Genomic DNA, 21,849 nt, shown 5'->3' with positions numbered 1-21,849 from the left:
AAGGAGAAAAACAGGGCAGGGTAAAAATGATTAGGGAGTGTGCTAGTGGGATAGAAAGCTGTTTAGCGCTTGACTGAGAACAGGGAATTGTAGGCGGAGGGCAGGGGCTAGCAAAGGTTGAGGCCAAGGATGGTTTATGTGGACGTAGGATTTTTTGCCGGGAGAATTCCCACCTGTGCTGTTCTGAAAAGCGGGTGTTGGCAGGAAAGGATTGAGATGGTGCAGGCTGTGAAGCTGTCACTGAAGCATATATTCTGTTCGGCAGCACATTCAGCAATGGGTCAGCAACTGTGTCTTGGCTAGTTTGTCAGTGGCTGTTCATGTGGACAGAAAGCTTGTTTGTGGTCATGCCCACGTAGAAAGCAGCACAGTGGATGCATCTTCGTCTGTAGATAACACGGCTTCTTTCACGTGTACACATGTAGCCCTACCTCTGATGGGATAGGCGATACCTATGACTGGACTGAAGTAGATGGAGGTGGACAGATGTTTGGGACAGGTCTTGCATCTATGTCTATTGCAGTGATGTGAGCCATAAGGCATCGGGTTGAAAGAAGTGATGGAGTACAGATGGACAAGGATACTGCATAGGTTTTGTGGGCAGCAGAATACGATTGTAGAAGAGGTGGGAAGGATGTGTTGTTGTTGTGGTCTTCAGTCCTGAGACTGGTTTGATGCAGCTCTTCATGCTACTCTACACTGTGCAAGCTTCTTCATCTCCCAGTACCTACTGCAACCTACATCCTTCTGAATCTGTTTAGTGTATTCATCTCTTGGTCTCCCTCTACAATTTTTACCCTCCACACTGCCCTCCAATACTAAATTGGTGATCCCTTGATGCCTCAGAACATGTCCTACCAACCGATCCCTTCTTCTAGTCAAGTTGTGCCACAAACTTCTCTTCTCCCCAATCCTATTCAATACCTCCTCGTTAGTTATGTGGTCTACCCATCTAATCTTCAGCTTCTTGTTTAGCACCACATTTCGAAAGCTTCTATTCTCTTCTTGTCCAATCTATCGTCCATGTTTCACTTCCATACATGGCTACACTCCATACAAATACTTTCAGAAATGACTTCCTGACACTTAAATCTATACTTGATGTTAACAAATTTCTCTTCTTCAGAAACACTTTCCTTGCCATTGCCAGTCTACATTTTATATCCTCTCTACTTCGACCATCATCAGTTATTTTGCTCCCCAAATAGCAAAACTCCTTTACTACTTTAAGTGTCTCATTTCCTAATATAATTCCTTCAGCATCATCTGACTTAATTAATGATAGTCCAATGTGGGATTCAGAGGTAAACAGATTGGAGAGGTTTTTAATGTGGCACTGTGCATGCTGTTCTAGTTCATGGAGGGCAACAGTTTCAATCTGAGAGATGGGATGCAGGAATTCGGGACTGAAAAGCAGGACAATTTTACATGGAAAGGAAGTACTGAAAGGAAGTTTGGGCCCGATTCATACTGTTCCACACCAGCATTACACAGCCTTCTATTCCACCAATGCACTCACTAATCTTTTTTTCCCTTTTCAACAACCCTCCTTTTCTGCCCAACTCCACTCAACTCCCCCCTCCCCACCCCCACCCTCCCGGGCCACCAAACCTGCCCACTACACCTAACAGCCCTACCCTTGTCACCACCACATCCCTGCCTCCTCCTCATCCCCACCACCAAATCTAGTTGGCTGATGGCTGCTTCCATCAGGCGCAGTTGCAGTCCAACCATAGTGAACCGACACAGTAGTGTTGTGTGTGTGTGTGTGTGTGTGTGTGTGTGTGTGTGTGTGTGTTCTACTTCAGAAGGAGACCTTTTGGTGGAAAGCTTAAATGTATAGGAGTCTTTTCCCTGTGCCTGTTTGTGTCTCCGCCTCTCCTCTATATAGTGAGTAGCAATTTATCCTTTTCATAACATTGTTGTAATTCCCAACTTAAAAGACAAAAATTCTCATTTAACTTTAAATCTTTTTGTACTCACTGGCAGAAGTGACTTTCCCTCTGAAAGAACTAAAACAGGTGTATTATAATCAAAACCTAGTTGGTAAAACTGGAAATCATAATCTATCTTCTGCTGCGAAATCAATTTTCCCAAAGCAGATATGTTTTGAACACCTGCAGGCAAAATAAAGTGAATAAAGTTAAAAAGTTTAAAACATGACAAAAAATTTTTAATTATAGCCAGAAAACAAATAATAAATTTACCCTTTACATCAGATTTAATATTGGCTGCATTAAACAAACATAAAGCCAAAGACTTTCCAGCAGAAAATTTAACAGCTGGAATTAAGAATAATAAGCTGGACTACATATTCTGCACACCGTATAAACACAGCTTTTCCATGGCTAAATTTGCAAGAGCAAGTGAAAAGAATTTGTTCATTTAGGTCTGAAGTAAAAAGTAAAAGTAATAACTAACCATATAGTTAAGGCTGCAGGCACATCAACAAGACAGAAAATGTTAACAAGCTTTAGAATGGTGTCCTCCTCCATAGCTAACTTGCATAGGACACAGACACACATGGACAGCAGCTACACAGTCCAGATACACTGTCCCTGCTGACTACACTGCACTGGCACTGAAGCCTGACTGCATTTCTGTACTAGTCAGCTCTAGAGGACATTGAAAGCTTAGCAACAATAGGGCATATTGTTCATACAGAATGCTGTTAATATTGGTAAATTTTGAAACAATGGGGGAATGAATATTTTTAAGCCAGATCACTTTGAATGCCATTCTGCTTCGTATATACCAGTCTTATTTCTCAACATTGGATTAGCATTGGAGATGCACCTAATTAACAGTATCATTACAAAAAATATTAATTTTCTGACTTCAGCATCTCTGCTAAAGGGATCTAGCTGTACATAGGCTTTTGCTGCCTTTGACAAAATATTTTGTATCAAAATATAAGTCAATACAGACATTGTATACAACTCTTTTCTTTTCAGTAGCGCATATATCGCAGTTTTGTGTGTTAAAGGCTATCATAATTGCAAGTTGGAACCACATTAAGACTTACAGGTATATTAGGCAAATGTGGCATTATAAAATTTCTGTGCCTTTGAAATACCTTGGATCATATCTAATAACTGACTATGGGCTAAAGAAATTTGAAACATGCTGTGAGTAATACATATATATGAAAAAGTTATCTTAATTAATAATCATGTATTCCTTTTTTAGTGTTATTCTTCTCCTACATCAAAACAATGCAACATTTTCAAGAATTGTCTCAGTTTCTGATTACAACCAATCTACTTGAGGCAATACAGGTCTAATTCACGAAGATATAATCTTTTTTATTTCTTTCATTATGGTTTGCACTCACTACAAATTCACACCGAAGTTCCTACATAAATAAATTTAATGACAATCAAACTCATGACACAAGCAAATATCAGAATAAGAACAATGCATTATCATATAAACCCTATTTTTCCGAAATGCAATTTTTTTTTTTTTCATTTTTACTGATATATCACAGCAGTATGTTTTATGGTGCTCTTCAACTACAGAAAAAAAGATCAGTCTTATTTGCACCTATACAATTTGAGTCATGTAAGCTGTCAGATTCAGGGTCATGTAGTTTAGAGAAACAAATAAAGTCATTACCTGTGCTGTTCAATTGACCAGTTGAAAGTGCCGTCTCATCCAAAATGAGATGTGTGTGGGGACTTAATTGCAACCGTGCCCTGGTCAAACTATCATTTTTATAATTCTTCCTGAAATAAAATATATTTATATCTCAGTGACAATGGACACACCCCATACTTCCACAAATTCATACTATGCCTACTTCTTAAATGAAAAGACAGAACTTGGTTAAATGGAACGCATTTAAATACTAATACTGACAGAAAAAAGTAAGAATATCTAATCTGCATACTTTGGAATCAGAGAGCCGGCATTGAGGCTTTCCAATGTCATTGATAGTAAGTGGATTTTTGTGACCAGCTGTTTGAAGAGCTTATTTAATTTTGATGATAACTGTATACCTTGAGTAACACCACTTATATTGACTGCCAACGAACCTAGAGTTAAGAGTGTATTACGTGCATATCTGAAAAGAGAATTTAAATTAATCATATATTTTTTGCCAAAAGGAAATAAATTTCATTTGCCTAAAGTAATAAATCATTCTGATGAATTACCAGTACTAACATAAAGCTCAAAAATATGTCCACAGAAAGTCATTCCTTTAATAAATTCATGACCTTCACTTTCACTTTGCCTCTCCTGAGCAACACTTTACAAACTAAGAAAATAAAGCTTGTCACAAAGCCTTACCAAAGCCTTGTAAATTTAACAAAGATGTAAGTGGAGTCTGAAAATGTGGGTAAGGCAGTGGATATGGCTGGATTGTTCTGTTCGTCGGATGTGTTGCTGATGAAAGGAAAGCAAATGTCTCAGTCACAGATCAACTTATAGAGTTCTGATCTATCAAGAATATTTATGATTGTCTTACACTGTGGATGCCACATCGGTACACATAAGGAACACAATAAATTAAGGACAGTGCATAGCATGTCAATTGTGAAATATATACTTTTCCAAGAAAACAACAAACTAGAATTTTAATGAAACTTACACAGTTGATATCAAATGGCACAAAATATATTCTGCTGCAAGCCCATCACCCAACAGAAATTCCTTCAGGATTTCAAGTAGATCTATTCTGACTGCTTCTGCATTGGCAAATATTTCATCTGAAAAAGTGTAATTTACAAAGAGAACATAGTCATACATGTGTTTTACCACAATTTGCTATGGGACACAATGTATGGCAATCACACACATTATGGCTAATGAAGGGAACACTTTTTCTAGTATGTGTAGTAGTGTAATTACAGTTTGCCAGTATGCCTTTACCTATTAACAAAAACAAAACACAAAAGCACACATACTGTTTTGAAATTATGTCTAGCAGAAGCCTTTGAAGTGTTCTACTTATTCTTAGACTATTTGTCTCACTTTTTAATCCTTACTACTTTAAAGGATTGGTGCAGCAAAGTGTCAAATATGTTTCTTCAAATTTTCAGGAAAAGGGTATCAATCTTTCAAAAAATATTCCAAATAGTCCATTTTATTCTGTACACACAAGAAAGTGTGTGTGTGTGTGTGTGTGTGTGTGTGTGTGTGTGTGTGTTTTCACTCTACCTGTTTGAGAAAATTAATGTATGGAATACCGAAGATTTCATTAATAAAAGAGCTCATTTGCTTAAGTGCCCAAAAACTTGTGTATAATTCTGCATGGAATATTGTATACTCATTTGGTAAATGGGCCATGATGACACGTTCGAGGAAAAAACACAAAATAGCCCATAGTGTCCCCCTCCTTTAGTAAATCAATACTGCCAAATAACTGTTGTTCTCAGACAACATTTCATAAAATACAGAGCTGAAGCATGTCCACTTATCCAATGAATGTGAAGAGTTGCAGTTGGGGAAACAGGTATGGAGCATTTCCTGTACACGTGTGGTAATCTAATCCTTATATGTGTATAACAAAAACTATCCTGAAATACATAGTTCTCAGTATAAATCAAGAATCTAGTTGGGTTCCCACAGCAACTTTATAAAATATGTGCACCTGGCCAGTACCTGCTTCTGAAGATTTGTTGTTAAGACACTTTGAGAGTGTTCAGGTTCCTTAGATGCAAACAACCATGAATGCATGGCATAAAATTGAAACCGAAAAATTTACAAATCTTTAAAAATGTACAACAGTGTCCTCATTTTCCCAATTAGGTAATTTATTTAAAATATAAGAAGAATAGTTAAAACCAATCTTTCTGTAGATAATCTTAAACTATTAACTTCAGTTCCCTCCTCCCAACCTGTAATTAAGTTATACCTGGCTACTTGCTGTTGTAGGGTTGGTAGAGCAACAAAACAGGGCAAAACCAATCTTGAGAGGCACTATTCTCCTGCCCCAATCTGCCAGACAGAACTTTTATCATGTCCCTCAGGCATTGCCAAATCCACTTTGCACATAGGGAGAGTTCTAAGGACTGCCTATCGTTGGCTCTGAGGTCTAAATTCCAGATCATAGCTGGTTATCCAAAAGTCACAGAAAACTTTTCCACTATTGAGTGATGTTTCTTGACATGGTTGTATGTAACTAAAATATTCCATGGCTTCCAATACACATACTAAGAAAATTCAACAAGAGACTGACTCCACAAAAAATTCACCATTAAGAAGTTCTCCACAACCAACTTTTGATCTGTTGAAATGTAGCATGCATGGTCCATACTGATGACTGTGATTCATTGCAATGAAAAGGGTTCCCCCTCCCCAAGTGCCTTGAGAACAGGACAACTCAGTGGCATGGTGGATTACACTCATGATGTGTTTCACTTAATCCTGAACATTTTTCTGATCCTCAAAAATGGCCAACTGGCACACAGAAGCCTACAGGCTAGCTGGTGGGACAGTCAGGGAGTTGGGTTGTAAGTGATAGCCTCACATCCAAAACGTCCTACTCCAATTTGTAATGGGAGCATATTGTTTTCATGTATGCCATTTGCAGCAGGAGAAGGAAGATGTATTGAACCTTCCTGGCTGATTAAAACTGTGTGTCAGGGAGTTGATCATCAAACCTAGCTTTTTGTGGGCAACTAAGTTACCCAGGCTTGAATCACAACCCACTCTCACAGATACACTTCTGCTTGCACCTCTCTATTACCATCCAAATTTCGCAGAAGTTCTCCTACTTACTTACAGTTGGAGTCACGAATGATAGTGGTCGAGTTTAGGCTTGTTCTGTGAACCTATGTCACGTATTCTCTGGCAGCCAGAGTTCAGTAGTGCTGATTATGCTGTGAATACTGTAGCCAATGCGAGCATTAAACATGATCGTAGCGAGTCGTTTAGTGAATTTTTACTTCATTTGTTGTGAGTTGTTATCGCTGATGGTGGTGCCAAGTAACAAATTCTTCATAAGGAAGCGAGAGACATAATTTGCAGGATATACTCTTCCTCCAAGCACAAAACACATGCATGTGCGAACTGTAACTACCACTTGGAGTTGGAAACAATGCAACCCTTGCCTGTGCACCGACATGCAAAAACTGCCATCGTTTGTGGAGCAGACTATAGTGGTGTAAGCACTCCCCAAAAGAAAGGATTGCAGAAAAATGGGTGAGCCATGGCGTAGGGGATTGTCCCTAAAATAAATCTGTCATCCTGTAGTGGAGTATGCACTCTTTTAAAACTCCTCAGCAGCTTAGAACTGTGAATGAGGTGGGACTCTCTTCATCCTTTCTTCTAGGAGTTTTAGTCTCACCAGAACATGAGAATTCTGTGAAGTTTGGAAGGTAGGACAGAGATACAGACAGAAGTAAAGAAGTGAGGGCGGATTGTGAACAGTTCCTAAATAACTCGTTTGGCACGAGCATTTACCATGAAAGGCAAGGCTCCAGCTTCTGGTTCTGGTCCAGCGCAAAGTTCTAATCTGCCAGGAAGTCTCAAAACAGTGAACTCACTTCTGCAAAGCGAAAGATTCATTCTGAGGTATGGGTTATTTACACATTCTTATTCTTCTAGCCCACTTTTGGCACTGTTCCCAGTAAGAATATCTTTGTAGTGAAGATAATATTTTACATCTTTGCAAGATGCATCACTATGTTTAATCATAATCCTGTCCAAAACATGTCGTATAAAATCACTAGCTATGTTTATAACAGTTTTCATTGTCATGCAGCTACTGTAGTTACATATTGTTAAGCAGAAAATCGGAAAATGCACATTTTATTTATGACTGTACCAATTCATTCATTCACTAATATGGACATATAGATGTTCTTATTCCAACAAAATCTAATCTGTCTAGAGTACTTACTTCCTTCTCAAAGTCTTTTCTCAAACTGTAGCTGCCCTGGATCTGAACAAATACTCTTCAATGGTGATTAGAAATTAACAGAACAGCCGCCAATCAATTTCCCTCCCAGGTCACTATAAAAAAGATTAGTGTTCAGTGTTGGCTAACCTCAGTATCCATGTCTTTTGCAGCTTACTCTGTTACATTTTCCTCTCCACATATTAATTTTCAGTGCCCTCCCCCTCTCCCAAAGGTACTTATCACTCTCAACTCTCATGATCACTTTCCCAATGGCTCAAGTTCTCATTGCCACAAAACCGTATTCATGTCTTTCTCAGAACTCTCCTACCTACTGACAAAGTATAGCTCAGTTTAAAAACAACAGAAACTACTGTGTTCAATTAGAAATGTTGAAAACATCTCAAAACTAGACTTGTGAAATTCACAGATTTCAACAACCAAAAAGCTAGGCATAATAAGTTGTTCTCTCCTCTAGAAAGAAAGAAAGAAAGGGAGAGAGAGAGAGAGAGAGAGAGAGAGAGAGAGAGAGAGAGAGAGAGAGAGATTATTACCTGTATTGATTACAGGCGGCAATAATGGATTACAGTGTTTTAGTCCTCTGACAGCCAAGGCATGAATAATAATGTCTGACCGAACATCTGTGACCTCATTTGTATCATCATTACTGCTGTCAAAACCAATGAATCCAGCCACTTCAATGACATCATTCAAGGAAAATGTAGCACTTTGCTTTTCATATATCTGTAAATACAAAAAATGAATTGAACAGTCTGTAAATATCAGAAAAAAAATTTTAAGTTAAGGTTTTTATGTATAATTTTCACAAAATATGAAAAATTGAAGGAAATTTCAATATAAAATGTAGCAAAGTGGAATAGGTCCACTTCCTACGGTACCATTCCTAATGTGTGTGTGTGTGTGTGTGTGTGTGTGTGTGTGTGTTTTCCCCCTGTTCTGCATTCTGCTCTTTCCCAACACAATACATACGCTATGTAAACATGAAATCTCATTGTTTTCCATGCTGTAACCTTACTATTCAGTGTAAAACTTACATGCAGCTGACAATAGTATTAATATTTTGTATTGAAACAGTTTCTATCAACAAATATTCAAAATTTATAGTTTGAAGAAAATATGAGCTTTTAAAAATTTGACCCCACTAATAACTGTTTGTTTTAGAATTAACATAACTTATTCACAAGCAGTTTCCTTGTTTTTACAGTACATCTTATTTTTTCTTTAACATATATAATTACAAAAATCCACTGAAGAGCCAAAGAAACTCGTATAGGCACGTGCATTCAAAAACACACACACACACACACGTAAACAGGCAGAACACAGCGCTGCAGTCGGCAACACCTATATAAGACAGCATGTGTCTGGTGGAGCTGTTAGGTCGGTTACTGGTGCTACAACAGCAGGTTATCAAGATTTAAGTGAGTTTGAACGTGGTGTTATAGTTGGCGCACGAGTGATGAGACACAGCATCTATGAGGCAGTGATGAAGTGGGGATTTTCCCATACGACCATTTCACGAGTGTATCATGAATATCTGGAATCCAGTAAAACATCAAATCTCTGACATCGCTGCAGCCAGAAAAAGATCCTGCAAGGATGGGTTCAATGACTCAAAAGAGTCATTCAATATGACAGAAGTGCAACCCTTCCACAAATTGCTGTAGATTTCACTGCTGGACCATCAACAAGTGTCAGCACGCAAACCTTTGAACGAAACATCATCGATATATGCTTTTGGAGCCGAAGGTCCACTCGTGTACCCTTGATGACTGCATGACACAAAGCTTTATGCCTCGCCTGGGCCCATCAACACTGACATTGAACTGTTCACAGCTGGAAACATGTTGCCTAGTCGGACAAGTCTCATTCCAAATTGTATCGAGCGGATGGACATGTATGTAGACAACCTCCTGAATCCATGGACCCTGCATGTCAGCAGGGGACTGTTCAAGCTGGTGGAGGCTCTTTAATGGTAAATGTGTGTGTGTGTGTGTGTGTGTGTGTGTGTGTGTGTGTTTAGGGGCAAAACAGCTATGGTCATAAGTGCCCATTCTGTGGCTTAGTGAAGGGTAAAAACGGGAATAAATCAGCAGCAATGGGAGCGAAACTCAAGAAGAAGGGAAACTAAAAACGGAAGGAAATCTTAGCTAACGAAGGGCGATTGTTTTCCCTGACAAGAGCTTCAAATGACTGATGTCATCTCACTTACACATATAAACTCAAGGACACAATCGGCTGAGCGTGCATCATCTGTCGAAGGGAACATATATCAGGCGACAGCTGTAAATGGGCCCGTAGCACATTAAATTAGGGGCACTGAAGTAAAAGGTGTCTCACTGTCCACAACTGAGAGCAGTGGGGACAAAGCAGGTGAGGATCGCCATTTAAAAGATATCGATGGCTAAAAAGACAGTGCCCAACCCGGAGTCTAGTTAAAATTACCTCCTCCAGATGACGAGGCCAGGAGAAAGAGGTCCAAACACAGGGAAGAGGTTTTATGTTCAGTAATTTATTACCCTAAAGTGCAGACTAATGTGTGTGCCATAAAGGTGCAACATGACAACATAAAACGCTCTGTAGATCGGCAAAGGGAACCATGCAAACAGCAGGCCGAGGAAGAGAGACAGCAGCCTTTGCTGCTATATCGGCTGCCTCGTTTCCGCATATACTAACATGTCCTGGGATCCAGAGGAATGCCACAGAGATGCCTCCCAAGTGGAGCAAGTGGAGGCAGTGCTGAATCCGGTGGACCAGAGGGTGGACGGGATAAAGAGCTTGGAGAATGAGAAGAGAGCTAAGCAAATCCGAGCATATAATATACTGTATCCACTGATGGTGACGGATGTATTGGATAGTCTGAAAAATAGCGTAAAGCTCCGCAGTAAAAACCGAACACTGGTCGGGAAGCTGAATTCTAATTGGGGTATCGTCAATAATACAGCCATCCCGACACCAAAGGTGGTCTTGGAGCTGTCAGTGTCAATAAATGTGGCATCCTCCACTTGTGTGCATAGAGCAGCAAGTGCCCAACAATAAACTATTGGGGAGGGGGCGGTTACTATCCTTGGAAAGCTGACAAAGGTCACGGAGAAGGTAGGTCTGGGAGCGAAGCCAAGGTGGCATGGTACCCCCATTTGTCAAGAAAGTTTTAGAAAATTGGAAAGAAAGTGAACGTAGCAGTTGATGGAGACAGACTCCCGGTGGTAGTAGAGAGGAAGGGCTGCCTGCATACCCTAAATCCAAGGAGGAGTCTAAAAAAAGGGCATGGGTCGGATGAGCAGGCATCGACGACAGATGACTAGCGTAACGACTCAGGACAGCTAGCCCACTGGACAGTGGAGGTTCACAATGTCAGTGTAAAGGCTGTCCAAGGGGCTAGTGTAGAAAGCTCCAGACGCTAAACGCAATCCACAGTGGTGGACAGAATCTACGCGCTGAAGAATAGACAACCCTGCAGAGGAGTAAACTATGCTTCCAAAGTCCAATTTCGAGTGCACTAAGGTGATATACACGGAGGAGGACCACTCGGGCCACTCCCCAGGAGGTATCACGCAGAACACCGAGGGTGTTGAGGGATCACAGACAGCGAGCCGAAAGATATGGATCGTAGGAAGACCAGCACAGTTTTCTGTCAAACGGAAGTCCCAATAATTTGGCAATGCCTGCGAATGGAAGGTCAACAGGGCCTAGATGTAGAAAAGATGGATAAAACTACTTATGACGCCATAAATTTACACAGACGGTCTTACTGGGAGAAAATCGGAAACCGGTTTCAATGTTCTATGAGTGAAGGCGATCGAGACATCTACATCTACATATATACTCCACTAGCAACCGAGCGGTGTGTACTCCACTAGCAACCGAGCGGTGTGTGGCGGAGGGCACAATTTGCGTCAAAGTCATATACCCCCCCCCCCCCCCCCCCCTACTCCACTCGCGTATCGCGCGAGGGAAAAACGACTGTCTGAATGCCTCAGTACTAGCTCTTATTTCCATTATCTTTGAATGGTGATCATTGCGCAATTTGAAAGTTGGTGGTAATAATATATGCTTTACATCCTCGGTGAAGATTGGATTTCGGAATTTAGTGAGCGCGCTGTCTACTATCTGCAAGTGTGTCCCACTTCAAACTTTCTATGAGATTTCTAACGCTCTCACGATGGCTAAATGTACCATTCACGAATCTTGCTGCTCTTCTTTGGACCTTCTCAATCTCTTGAACCAGACCCAACTGGTAAGGGTCCCATACAGAAGAACAATGCTCCAAGACTGGACGAACTAATGTATTGTAAGCAATTTCCTTTGCTGAAGGACTGCATCGCTTCAGTATTCTACCAATAAACCGCAATCTAGAGTTCGCCTTACCCGTTACTTGTGTAATCTGATCATTCCACATTTGAGATCATTTCAAATAGTCACACCCTGATACTTGATGGACGTTACCACTTCCTAAGACTGGGCATTTATTTTGTACTCTTACATTAATGGGGATTTTCACCTTGTTAAACATAGTAGGTTACACTTACTAATATTGAGAGATAACTGTCAGTCATTACACCACGCATTTATTTTCTGCAAATCCTCATTGATTTGTTCACAACTTTCGTGTGACTACTTTCCTGTAGACTACAGCATCATCGGAAAACAGTCTAAGGCTGCTGTCAATACCATCAAAGAGATCGTTTAGGTAAATCATAAAAAGCAGAGGACCTGTTACACTGCCCTGACATCCTTGAAGATGTCGTTCAAGAAGGCTGGTTTGTTGAGAGCTGTAGTAGATTGTAAAATCATCAACAAAGAGGGAGCCTGAGACATCAGGATGGAGACAATACATACTTGGATTTATGGCGATAGCAAACAGTACAACACTTAACACGGTGCCTTGGGGCACCCCGATTTCTTGGAAGAAAGTACAGGATAGAGTAGTGTTCACCTGCACCTCAAATGTGCGCGCTGTCATAAATTCACATATGAGAAGGTGTAGTGAACCTCGAAAGCCCAAGAGAACAGTGTGCAGAGGATGCCTGTCCTCCAACAGGTATCTTATGCCCTCTCCAGATCAAAAAATATGGCTACTGTTTGGCATTTTATGAGAAAATTGTTCATGATATAAATGTAGAGAGCAACATGGTCAACTGCGGAATGACGCTATTGGAAACCGCATGGGGCAGTTGTTAAAAGGTTTCTGGACTCCAGCCACCAGCCTAAACAGCAATTTACTATATGCTCCAAAACCTTACCAACACTACTCGTGAGAGAGATTGGGCAATACCTGGTGGGGAGATGTTTGTCCTTTCCAGGTTTCGGAACAGGAATGACAATAGCTTCCCGCCATCTTTTGGGAAAGGTACTGTCGACCCAAAGTTGATTACAAAGGCTAAGGAGGTAACACAGACTAGGGTATGATAGATGCAGCAATATTTGGATGTGAATACTGTGCGGTCCCGGAGCAGAAGAGTGAGAGGAGGAGAGTGCATGTCTCAGTTCCCGCATAGAAAAAACGTATTATAGCTCTCGCGATTTTGATAGGAAAAAGGAACAGGTCGCTATTCTGCTACCCACTTCTTCAGAATAAAGGCTGGTGGGTCATTAGAAGAACTCAAAATCTCAGCAAAGTGTCGACCCAATCAGTTAGAGATTGCGACTGGGTCCACTAAGGTATCCTGCGTGACAATTAGCCCAGAGGTCAGGGAAAAACTGGACATGCCGGATATCCGTCGGATTCAACTCCAAACAACTGATGAGGGAGTGAAGGTATTAAAGGAGCTAGTAAAGAAACCCCAGCTTGCCTTCTTGCTATTGCGTATGATGAGACAGCATTGTGCAAGTTAACTGCTTATAGCAGATGCAGTTGGCCAACATAGGATGATGGCAGAAAATGCAAAGAGTACGTCTCTGCTCTTGTATTGCATCACAACACACCTCGTTCCACCAAGGAACTGGGGGGCACCAGGGCAAAGAGGATATACGAGGTACTGAATAGTCCGCGGCTGTAAGAATAACTTCTGTAACATGAGTGACCTGATCATCGACACTAGGAAATTGATGGTCATCAAATGTTGCTAGAGAGGAGAAAAGTGTCCAATTGGCTTGAAAAAACTTCCAGTCTTGGGCGCATAGACGGCAATTGTGGCTGTAATTGAAGGACACATGGAAAATGGTCACTTAAGTGTGAATCAGCAAGAGCGAACCATTCAAAGCACCTAGCCAGCCGAACAGTGCCGACTGAAAGGTCCAAATGAGAGTAGGTTGACGTGGAGGCAGACAGAAATGTAGGTTCCCCAGTGTCGAGGCAAGCAAGATCCACTTGGTAGAAGAGGTCAATCAATACAGAGACTCTCGGATAAGGACGCGAAGATCCCCAAAGCGGGTGGTGGGCGTTTAAGTCCCCAACCAGCAAATAGGGGGTGGGGGTGGGGGTGGGAGGTGATGAAGGAGAATGGCTCTTGCCATTGGTGTGGACAATGGAATGTATATGGTACAAAGAGAGAAGGTGAATCCAGAAAGAGAAAGACATACAGCAACAGCTTGGAAGGAACTGTGTAAGTGGATTGTGTGATAACGGATAGTCTCATGGAGAAGAATTATAAGTCCCCCACGTGCCGGAACGCTGACAACAGAAGGGAGTTCAAACCAGATCAATTGGAAATGAAGGAAGACTAAGCAATCATGGAGGCATAGCTTTGTTTACCGAAGACAGAAGACGACTGAGGAGGAGGACTGTAAGAGGATCGACAGTTCATCCCTATTTGGAGCGAATTCCGCGGATATTCCAATGGATAACTGACATAGGGTGGACGAAAAAAGGAAAAATCTCACCACAGTGGCCATCAACTCAGCGACTGCTGACAGCTGGTGACAGACAGTGTGGAATGGCATTTAGCCAAAGGCAGAATATTCTGATCCATAGGGTGTTCAGGGGCAGCTTCTACTGCCAGTGATCAGCTGGTTGATCGGCCGCCAGCAGTGCGTCTTGGCGACATGGAAGATGGCCGAGGATGGCTACTGCTTGGTGGTGCTGTTGAAGAGAGATGCTGAGGCAGGGAAGGAGAGGAACTGTTTTTCTTATGAGCCTTCTTGGAAGCAGGACACAGAAATGGAGGAGGAGTTGATGGTTGTGAGGTGTGAGGTCTGAGTAAGTAAAAAATCTTCATGAGTAGGTTGTTGTTTGGAAGTCTGGGCATCCAATTTTGGGGGCCGTGGTTTAGCAGGAGCCAATGAAGGTTGAGCCTTAGAGTGAGCAGGTGATAGTGGGGAGGTTGAACAGGCGTTCTTTGGGCTGGCCGATCTGACGACCGAGGTGCTAAAGGTGAGATCGCAAGTCTGCATGGATACCTCCTAAGTAGATCGAGCAGAGGTGAGAACAGTGCTATACTTACCCACTGGGAGCACAGTGGGCTTTCTACTGGTGAATAACTTATGAGCAGCACTCAGATTTCCAGAATAATTTGTTCCTCTTTAAAAATAGGGCAATCTCTAGAGGAAGCAGCTTGGTCACCCATATAGTTGATGCAACGAGGGGATGGGGGTGGAGAGTCATCCTCATGGGCATCCCTGCCACAGGTAATCCATTTGGCCGTATTGGAACACAACTGCCTGGTATTATTAAACCTCTTACACTGATGGCTACACCTAGGGTTGGGGATGTAAGGCGAACTGAAATTATCTCATATACTGCTTCATTGTTCAATGGAAGTAAAAAAGAAAGTGCAAATCGGTACGAATTCCTTTTCAACACTTTTTAGTACTCTATGTACGGCCATCACCCTCCGATCAGACAGGTAATTTTGAATGTCCTCCTTTGATAATCCATTGAGTTATTTTATATAAACTACATCCACACAATGAGTTTAAAGTAAGGTGCGCTTCCACCCGGATGGGGAAGGTGTCAAAGCAATTTTTGTGCCTGGAGGGCACTGTATGTTTCTAACAACAAGGTACAATTTCGTAATGGGGAACAAGACTTCACAGGATCTGCAATTGCGTCGACACCTTTCTGAATAATGAAAGGGTGTACTGTTGAGAAGTCTTGATCTTCGTCAGACCAAGTAATAACTAGGAACTTCGGCACTGATGGAAAAATTTTCTGTAGCTGAGGCTCATCTAGCTTTCTCTTGTGGGCAGAAGTTATAGAAGTAGAAGAAACCATCACAAAAGTATTCCCCGTGATTACTGGCATCTCCAATTGTGTGTCCTTCCTAGTGGGGACCTTCTCTGAGGGCACTCCCACCATAGGCGATTGTCCACACCTCAGGTCACATCTACCAAGAAATGGATGGAGGGACCAATCTGCATGTTCGGAAGGTACCAGTTCGGGTAATCTCCCCTCCCTGGGCCTGGCCTTTACCAGGGGGTATGTACATGCACTACTTGTCTACCTAGGGTGGGGAGCTACGCGTTACCCCGTCACCGACGTGGGTACGCGTGGGCCGGCCTTCAGACATGCACAGACAGGAAAGAAAGAAAACAGGAGGAACAAATAAAAGGAAGAGAAGAGAAGAGAATTCTCAAATGCTGCAGCAGAGAAGGAAAAGAAAAGAATAAAAAAAAGAGAAAGACAAAGTAAGGACAGATACTTTACATTGTAGAGATAAAAGAAGAGAAATCACTTCATTCGTTCACAAGCACCTGTCTCCAGACGTAGGTGCAAAACATACTGCAGAAGAGAATGAGAAGGGGAAGGGAAGGGGTGGGGAGAGGGGGGAGCAAGGACAGAGCACTGCACAAGCTCGGAGTCCCATGCTTGCCACGCACATTTCCACAAAAGAGCTGTGGACACCCTGGGGTCTCTCTAATGGTGTGGGGCGTGTGCAGTTGGAATGATATGGGACACCTGATACGTCTACATACGACTCTGGCAGGTGACACATTCGTAAGCATCCTGTGTGATCACCTGCATCCATTCATGTCCACTGTGCATTCCAACAGAATTTGGCAATTCCAGCAGGACTACGTGACACCCCAAATGACCAGAATTGCTACAAAGTAGCTCCAGGAACACTATTCAGAGTTTAATCATTTCCATTGGCCATCAAACCCCCCAGACATGAACATTATTGAGCATATCTGCGATGCCTTGCAACATGCTCTTCAGAAGAGATCTCCACCCCCTTGTACTCTCTTGGATTTATGGAAAACCCTGCAGGATTCATGGTGTCAGTTCCATCCAACACTACTTCAGATATTAGTCGAGTCCATGCCACATCATGTTGCGGCACTTCTGCTTGCTCGCAGGGGCCCTACACAACATTAGGCAGGTGTACCAGTTTCTTTGGCTGTTCCGTGTATCTTTATATAAAATTGTTGCCATGAGAATTACAATGCTTGAATGTTAAAAAGTCATCATACCAAAAAGCCAATGTTACTGGTTTATAACCCTTTTATTTCAGTTTCCAAAAGTGCATACTTATACTAGAATAACATGTTCATTTATAAAACATTTCAAATGTAACATTAGAGTTTCCATTTAAATTTTTGAGGACTTTGCCAGAACACTCAAAATTCTGCTAAATAAATTAGCACGTAAAATAATAATGCAATTTTATGGATATACAACCAAATGTGTACACCCACCATCATTCCGGACATCTGTTCTTTTCCGGAATAACAGCAATGTATTTTAGCATTGTATAAAACCCTTTCCGCACATTTTTAAACACGTACTACAATCACTGGCACTGCCATTCAGTCCAAACTATAGTAGAGCACAGATATCAGAAATTATGAAAAGAATAGATTGCTACTCGCCATAACTATGACGCACTGAGTTGCAGATAGGCACAACAGAACGACTGTTACTGTAATATTTTCATTGTACAGGGCTGCAACTCGATGTGTCATCTTTATGGTGAGTAGCAGTGTTTCCTTTTCATATCTGTTGATATTCCATCCTGGAGTTTCCACTGTAGAGTACAGATAGGTGTATGTAGTCAGTGAGTTTTGAGCAAGCAGAGTAAATTTCATGATAATCAGCACTACACACAGTCAGCTGTGCAAAATTCAAATTGAATAGTCATTAAAAATGGATCTTGTATCACAGCCACTTCCTCATTTAATTGAGACTGCTCAAAGTCTATGCAACTACGTAACCTTTCTAGTAAAAATTATTGAGCTGGTCATCATCAGTGTGGGCAATGACATTAAATAAGTATCAAATGAAAATCAACTTCAACAGTACTGACTTGAAACATTAAAAAATGCATCTAACACCAACTGGGCAACGAAAGAAGATGTATGAGGAGTTGGACAGGTCAGTAAAATTACAAGTGTTGGCATGAAGCAGCTTCAACAATTGAAGGCTTCACTTGAAAATAATTTTTTGTTTTCCATTGCAGTATCTACTACACCAATGAACCCTTTTTTGACGACTGCCATCTAACTAGCTTTTTATTCACCAAACTGAAGTTTTCATTTCCTTTTACCAAACTTAGAGTAAAGTGCATCTATAACCAAAGAAATTCATGAGCTAGTATGTGAAACACGTTTACAGTCTTGTAATAACAGTAGATGGAAGACTTTAAGGTATTAGACTCAGCACTTTCAAAATCAACAGTATTTTGGCGATACACTGATGATACCTCTAAAGTTTGCCTCATGGTTTGAACCGTTTCCGCGAGTTCCTTCCACATTGAAACTCCATACATGAAAACATAAAATTTACTATGGGAACGGAGGTCATTACCCTTGTTTAGTTGTCTTAGTTCATTGTATGATTAATGGCGGAGTTGGACACCCAATATTTCGAAAGTTCACTCATACAGATCCTGCAACTAGTTGCTACCATCTGACACAAACACTGGGTGTTCTGAATACCTCAAGCCCATATCATCTCAGATGCTGGTAACCTGCAAGGAAAGTTGTAACACATTCAACTATGTTCCAGGAAAATGTATATTCATCTCACCAGATACACAGAATGCTACAAACATACAAATGACACAACAAGGTAGAGGCTGAGGCCTTCAAGATGACAGCCTACCTGTTATATAGGGTGACCCACGAGGAATGGTACATATTCAGGGATATGAAAAGAACAACAATTTCAAGCAAAAAAAGTCCAGTAAACGTGGGCTCTAAAAGGCACATCTTAGGAACTATAAGCACTTGTTGTTCACCTTTGCTACTGTGAAACATCTCTTCTTCTGAACAAGTGCTCAAAGCTCTTAAGGGTATGCACTTCAAAGCCAATGTATACCTGAAAATATGGAAAGCTAAGAGGTTGCAGTAGAAGAGATTTCTTTCATAGTATCGAAGATAAAGAAATGCTCATAGTACTTAAGATATGTATTTTAGAGTCCTCATTTACTACACTATTTTGCTTTGGAAGATCATTCCTGTCATACCCCTAAATATTGACCATTCCTCCAGGGACATCCCGTACACTGGAAATGTTTCCAAGAAAATTTTGCCCTAAATCAAAAATCTCGGCACTTCTTGCTTCTGGGATCTGACAAATACAACGTAGAGCTGTACAATGCAGATGTTTTGTAAGATTCCATGTAAGTGTGGCAAATCACAAATAGGGCAAACGACACACACTGTTATAGAGTGCTCAGTGGAATGTCAGCGATGTACTCACTTACTCCAAGACAGCAAATCAGCTACTGCAAAACACTAAATCTACTGGTCATTTAATGAAGCACAACGAAACGAACATTGTGGTCCATACTTCAAACTTTTTGGATGATATTATCAATTAATCATTAGAAACACAGCTGTCCGAGACCCTTATAAATTGGGACCGCAGTTTCCAGTTATATGGTGCATGCAATCCTATTATAGAAAAACTTCGTGCTTTGCACAGCTGAAGTCGTTCTTGGATTTTACCAAGTGAAGATAATCAATCTTATATCGTCGAAGCAACCTTTCACCAAGGAGGGCGCTCACCAATGCAAAGACTTGGAGCAGCGACACACGCATTCTAGCAATACACAAGCAGTGATGACTGGTTACACCATCCATGTGCCACTATGGTTTTCAACAGGGGATCTCGGTGAAATTTCAACACCTGAAGATGGCCAGGAGACAGGCCAAAATATCATGACATCAAGTTATTGACATGTGGCAGTTTCCCTGAACCTTCATGGAACAAAAAACATTATTTACTGAGATTTTTGCGCTTTACGTACAAGACAGATGCAAGTCATACATGAATCACCCAGCAAAATACAATTTGAAAATTTTTTCCCCTATTTTAGTTTCTTCTTTCCGCACATGAGTGTGTAGGGAAAAGTTTGACTCATATTTATCAAACTGAATGCAAAGGGTTGTGCTGAATAATACAAACAATGTCGTGAGCTTAGAAATTTTTAGTGTCAGGGAAAAAACACAAAGGGAAACCCAAATGGTTGAATTTTGGGTCCACTCCTGTTTCTTATATACTTGGACAACCACCCACTTAACTTCAACAAGCAGAATTGGAACTTTTTTCATATGATTCTAGTGTTATAATAAATCTTAAGAGAGAAAGCAAAAGAAGAGAGGTATATGATTTTTTCCAAAGAATGCAGGTCCCTGCATTTAAATTCCATAAAGTAATCAGAAGCAGGAAAATACATTAATTCAATGTGAAACAAGGAAAGGTTGAATGCATTACTCATATGACAATATGATCAACAAATGATTGACAAGTATTATTTAAACAAACTATTTACAAAGAAAATACAATGAAAATTGGATGCAATTCATCTGCATACAGCTTGCAGCTTTACTGTATGGTTAAATGATGATGGCATCCTCTTGAGTAAAATATTCCGGAGGTAAAATAGTCCCCCATTCGGATCTCCGGGAGGGGACTACTCAAGTGGATGTCGTTATTAGGAGAAAGAAAACCGGTGTTCTACAGATCGGAGTGTGGAATGTCAGATCCCTTAATCGGGCAGGTAGGTTAGAAAATTTAAAAAGGAAAATGGATGGGTTAAAGTTAGATATAGTGGGAATTAGTGAAATACGGTGGCAGGAGGAACAAGACTTCTGGTCAGGTGACTACAGGGTTATAAACACAAAATCAAATAGGGGTAATGCAGGAGTAGGTTTAATAATGAATAAAAAAATAGGAGTGCGGGTAAGCTATTACAAACAGCATAGTGAATGCATTATTGTGGCCAAGATAGACACAAAGCCCACGGCTACTACAGTAGTACAAGTTTATATGCCAGCTAGCTCTGCAGATGAAGAAATTGATGAAATGTATGGTGAGATAAAAGAAATTATTCAGGTAGTGAAGGGAGACGAAAATTTAATAGTCATGGGTGACTGGAATTCGTCAGTAGGAAAAGGGAGAGAAGCAAACATAGTAGGTGAATATGGATTGGGGCTAAGAAATGAAAGAGGAAGCCGTCTGGTAGAATTTTGGGCAGTGCATAACTTAATCATAGCTAATACTTGGTTTAAGAATCATGAAAGAAGATTGTATACATGGAAGAACCCTGGAGATACTAAAAGGTGTCAGATAGATTATATAATGGTAAGACAGAGATTTAGGAACCAGGTTTTAAACTGTAAGACATTTCCAGGTGCAGATGTGGACTGACCACAATCTATTGGTTATGACCTGTAGATTAAAACTGAAGAAACTGCAAAAAGGTGGGAATTTGAGGAGATGGGACCTGGACAAACTGAAAGAACCAGAGGTTGTAGAGAGCTTCAGTGAGAGCATAAGGGAACAGTTGACAGGAATGGGGAAAGAAATACAGTAGAAGAAGAATGGGTAGCTTTGAGGAAGGAAATAGTGAAGGCAGCAGAGGATCAAGTAGGTAAAAAGGCGAGGGCTAGTAGAAATCCTTGGGTAACAGAAGAAATATTGAATTTAATTAATGAAATGAGAAAATATAAAAATGCAGTAAATGAAGCAGGCAAAAACAAATACAAACGTCTCAAAAATGAGATCGACAGGAAGTGCAAAACGGCTAAGCAGGGATGGCTAGAGGACAAATGTAGGGATGTAGAGGCTTATCTCACTAGGGGTAAGATAGATACTG

At 40.9% G+C, this 21,849-nt stretch overlaps 1 protein-coding gene across 3 annotated transcripts in view; it reads right to left on the bottom strand.

Annotated features, from left to right (window-relative positions):
* Positions 1-21,849, bottom strand: part of LOC124605483 (mini-chromosome maintenance complex-binding protein) — an 89,372-nt gene that overhangs the window by 21,420 nt on the left and 46,103 nt on the right. For all 3 annotated transcript variants that reach the window (XM_047137205.1, XM_047137204.1, XM_047137206.1), the window contains exons 6-10: positions 8,401-8,590; positions 4,595-4,712; positions 3,893-4,066; positions 3,619-3,728; positions 1,984-2,117 (exon numbers count right to left, since the gene is read on the bottom strand). In XM_047137205.1, coding sequence (XP_046993161.1) covers positions 1,984-2,117; positions 3,619-3,728; positions 3,893-4,066; positions 4,595-4,712; positions 8,401-8,590 — 726 coding nt within the window. The remainder of the gene's footprint in view (positions 1-1,983; positions 2,118-3,618; positions 3,729-3,892; positions 4,067-4,594; positions 4,713-8,400; positions 8,591-21,849) is intronic.

Source organism: Schistocerca americana, chromosome 3 (genome assembly GCF_021461395.2).
Source record: "Schistocerca americana isolate TAMUIC-IGC-003095 chromosome 3, iqSchAmer2.1, whole genome shotgun sequence".
Classification (NCBI taxonomy): Eukaryota; Metazoa; Arthropoda; class Insecta; order Orthoptera; family Acrididae; genus Schistocerca; species Schistocerca americana.
The sequence above is the reverse complement of the archived record's forward strand: the minus strand, read 5'-3'. Positions and strand labels throughout refer to the sequence as shown.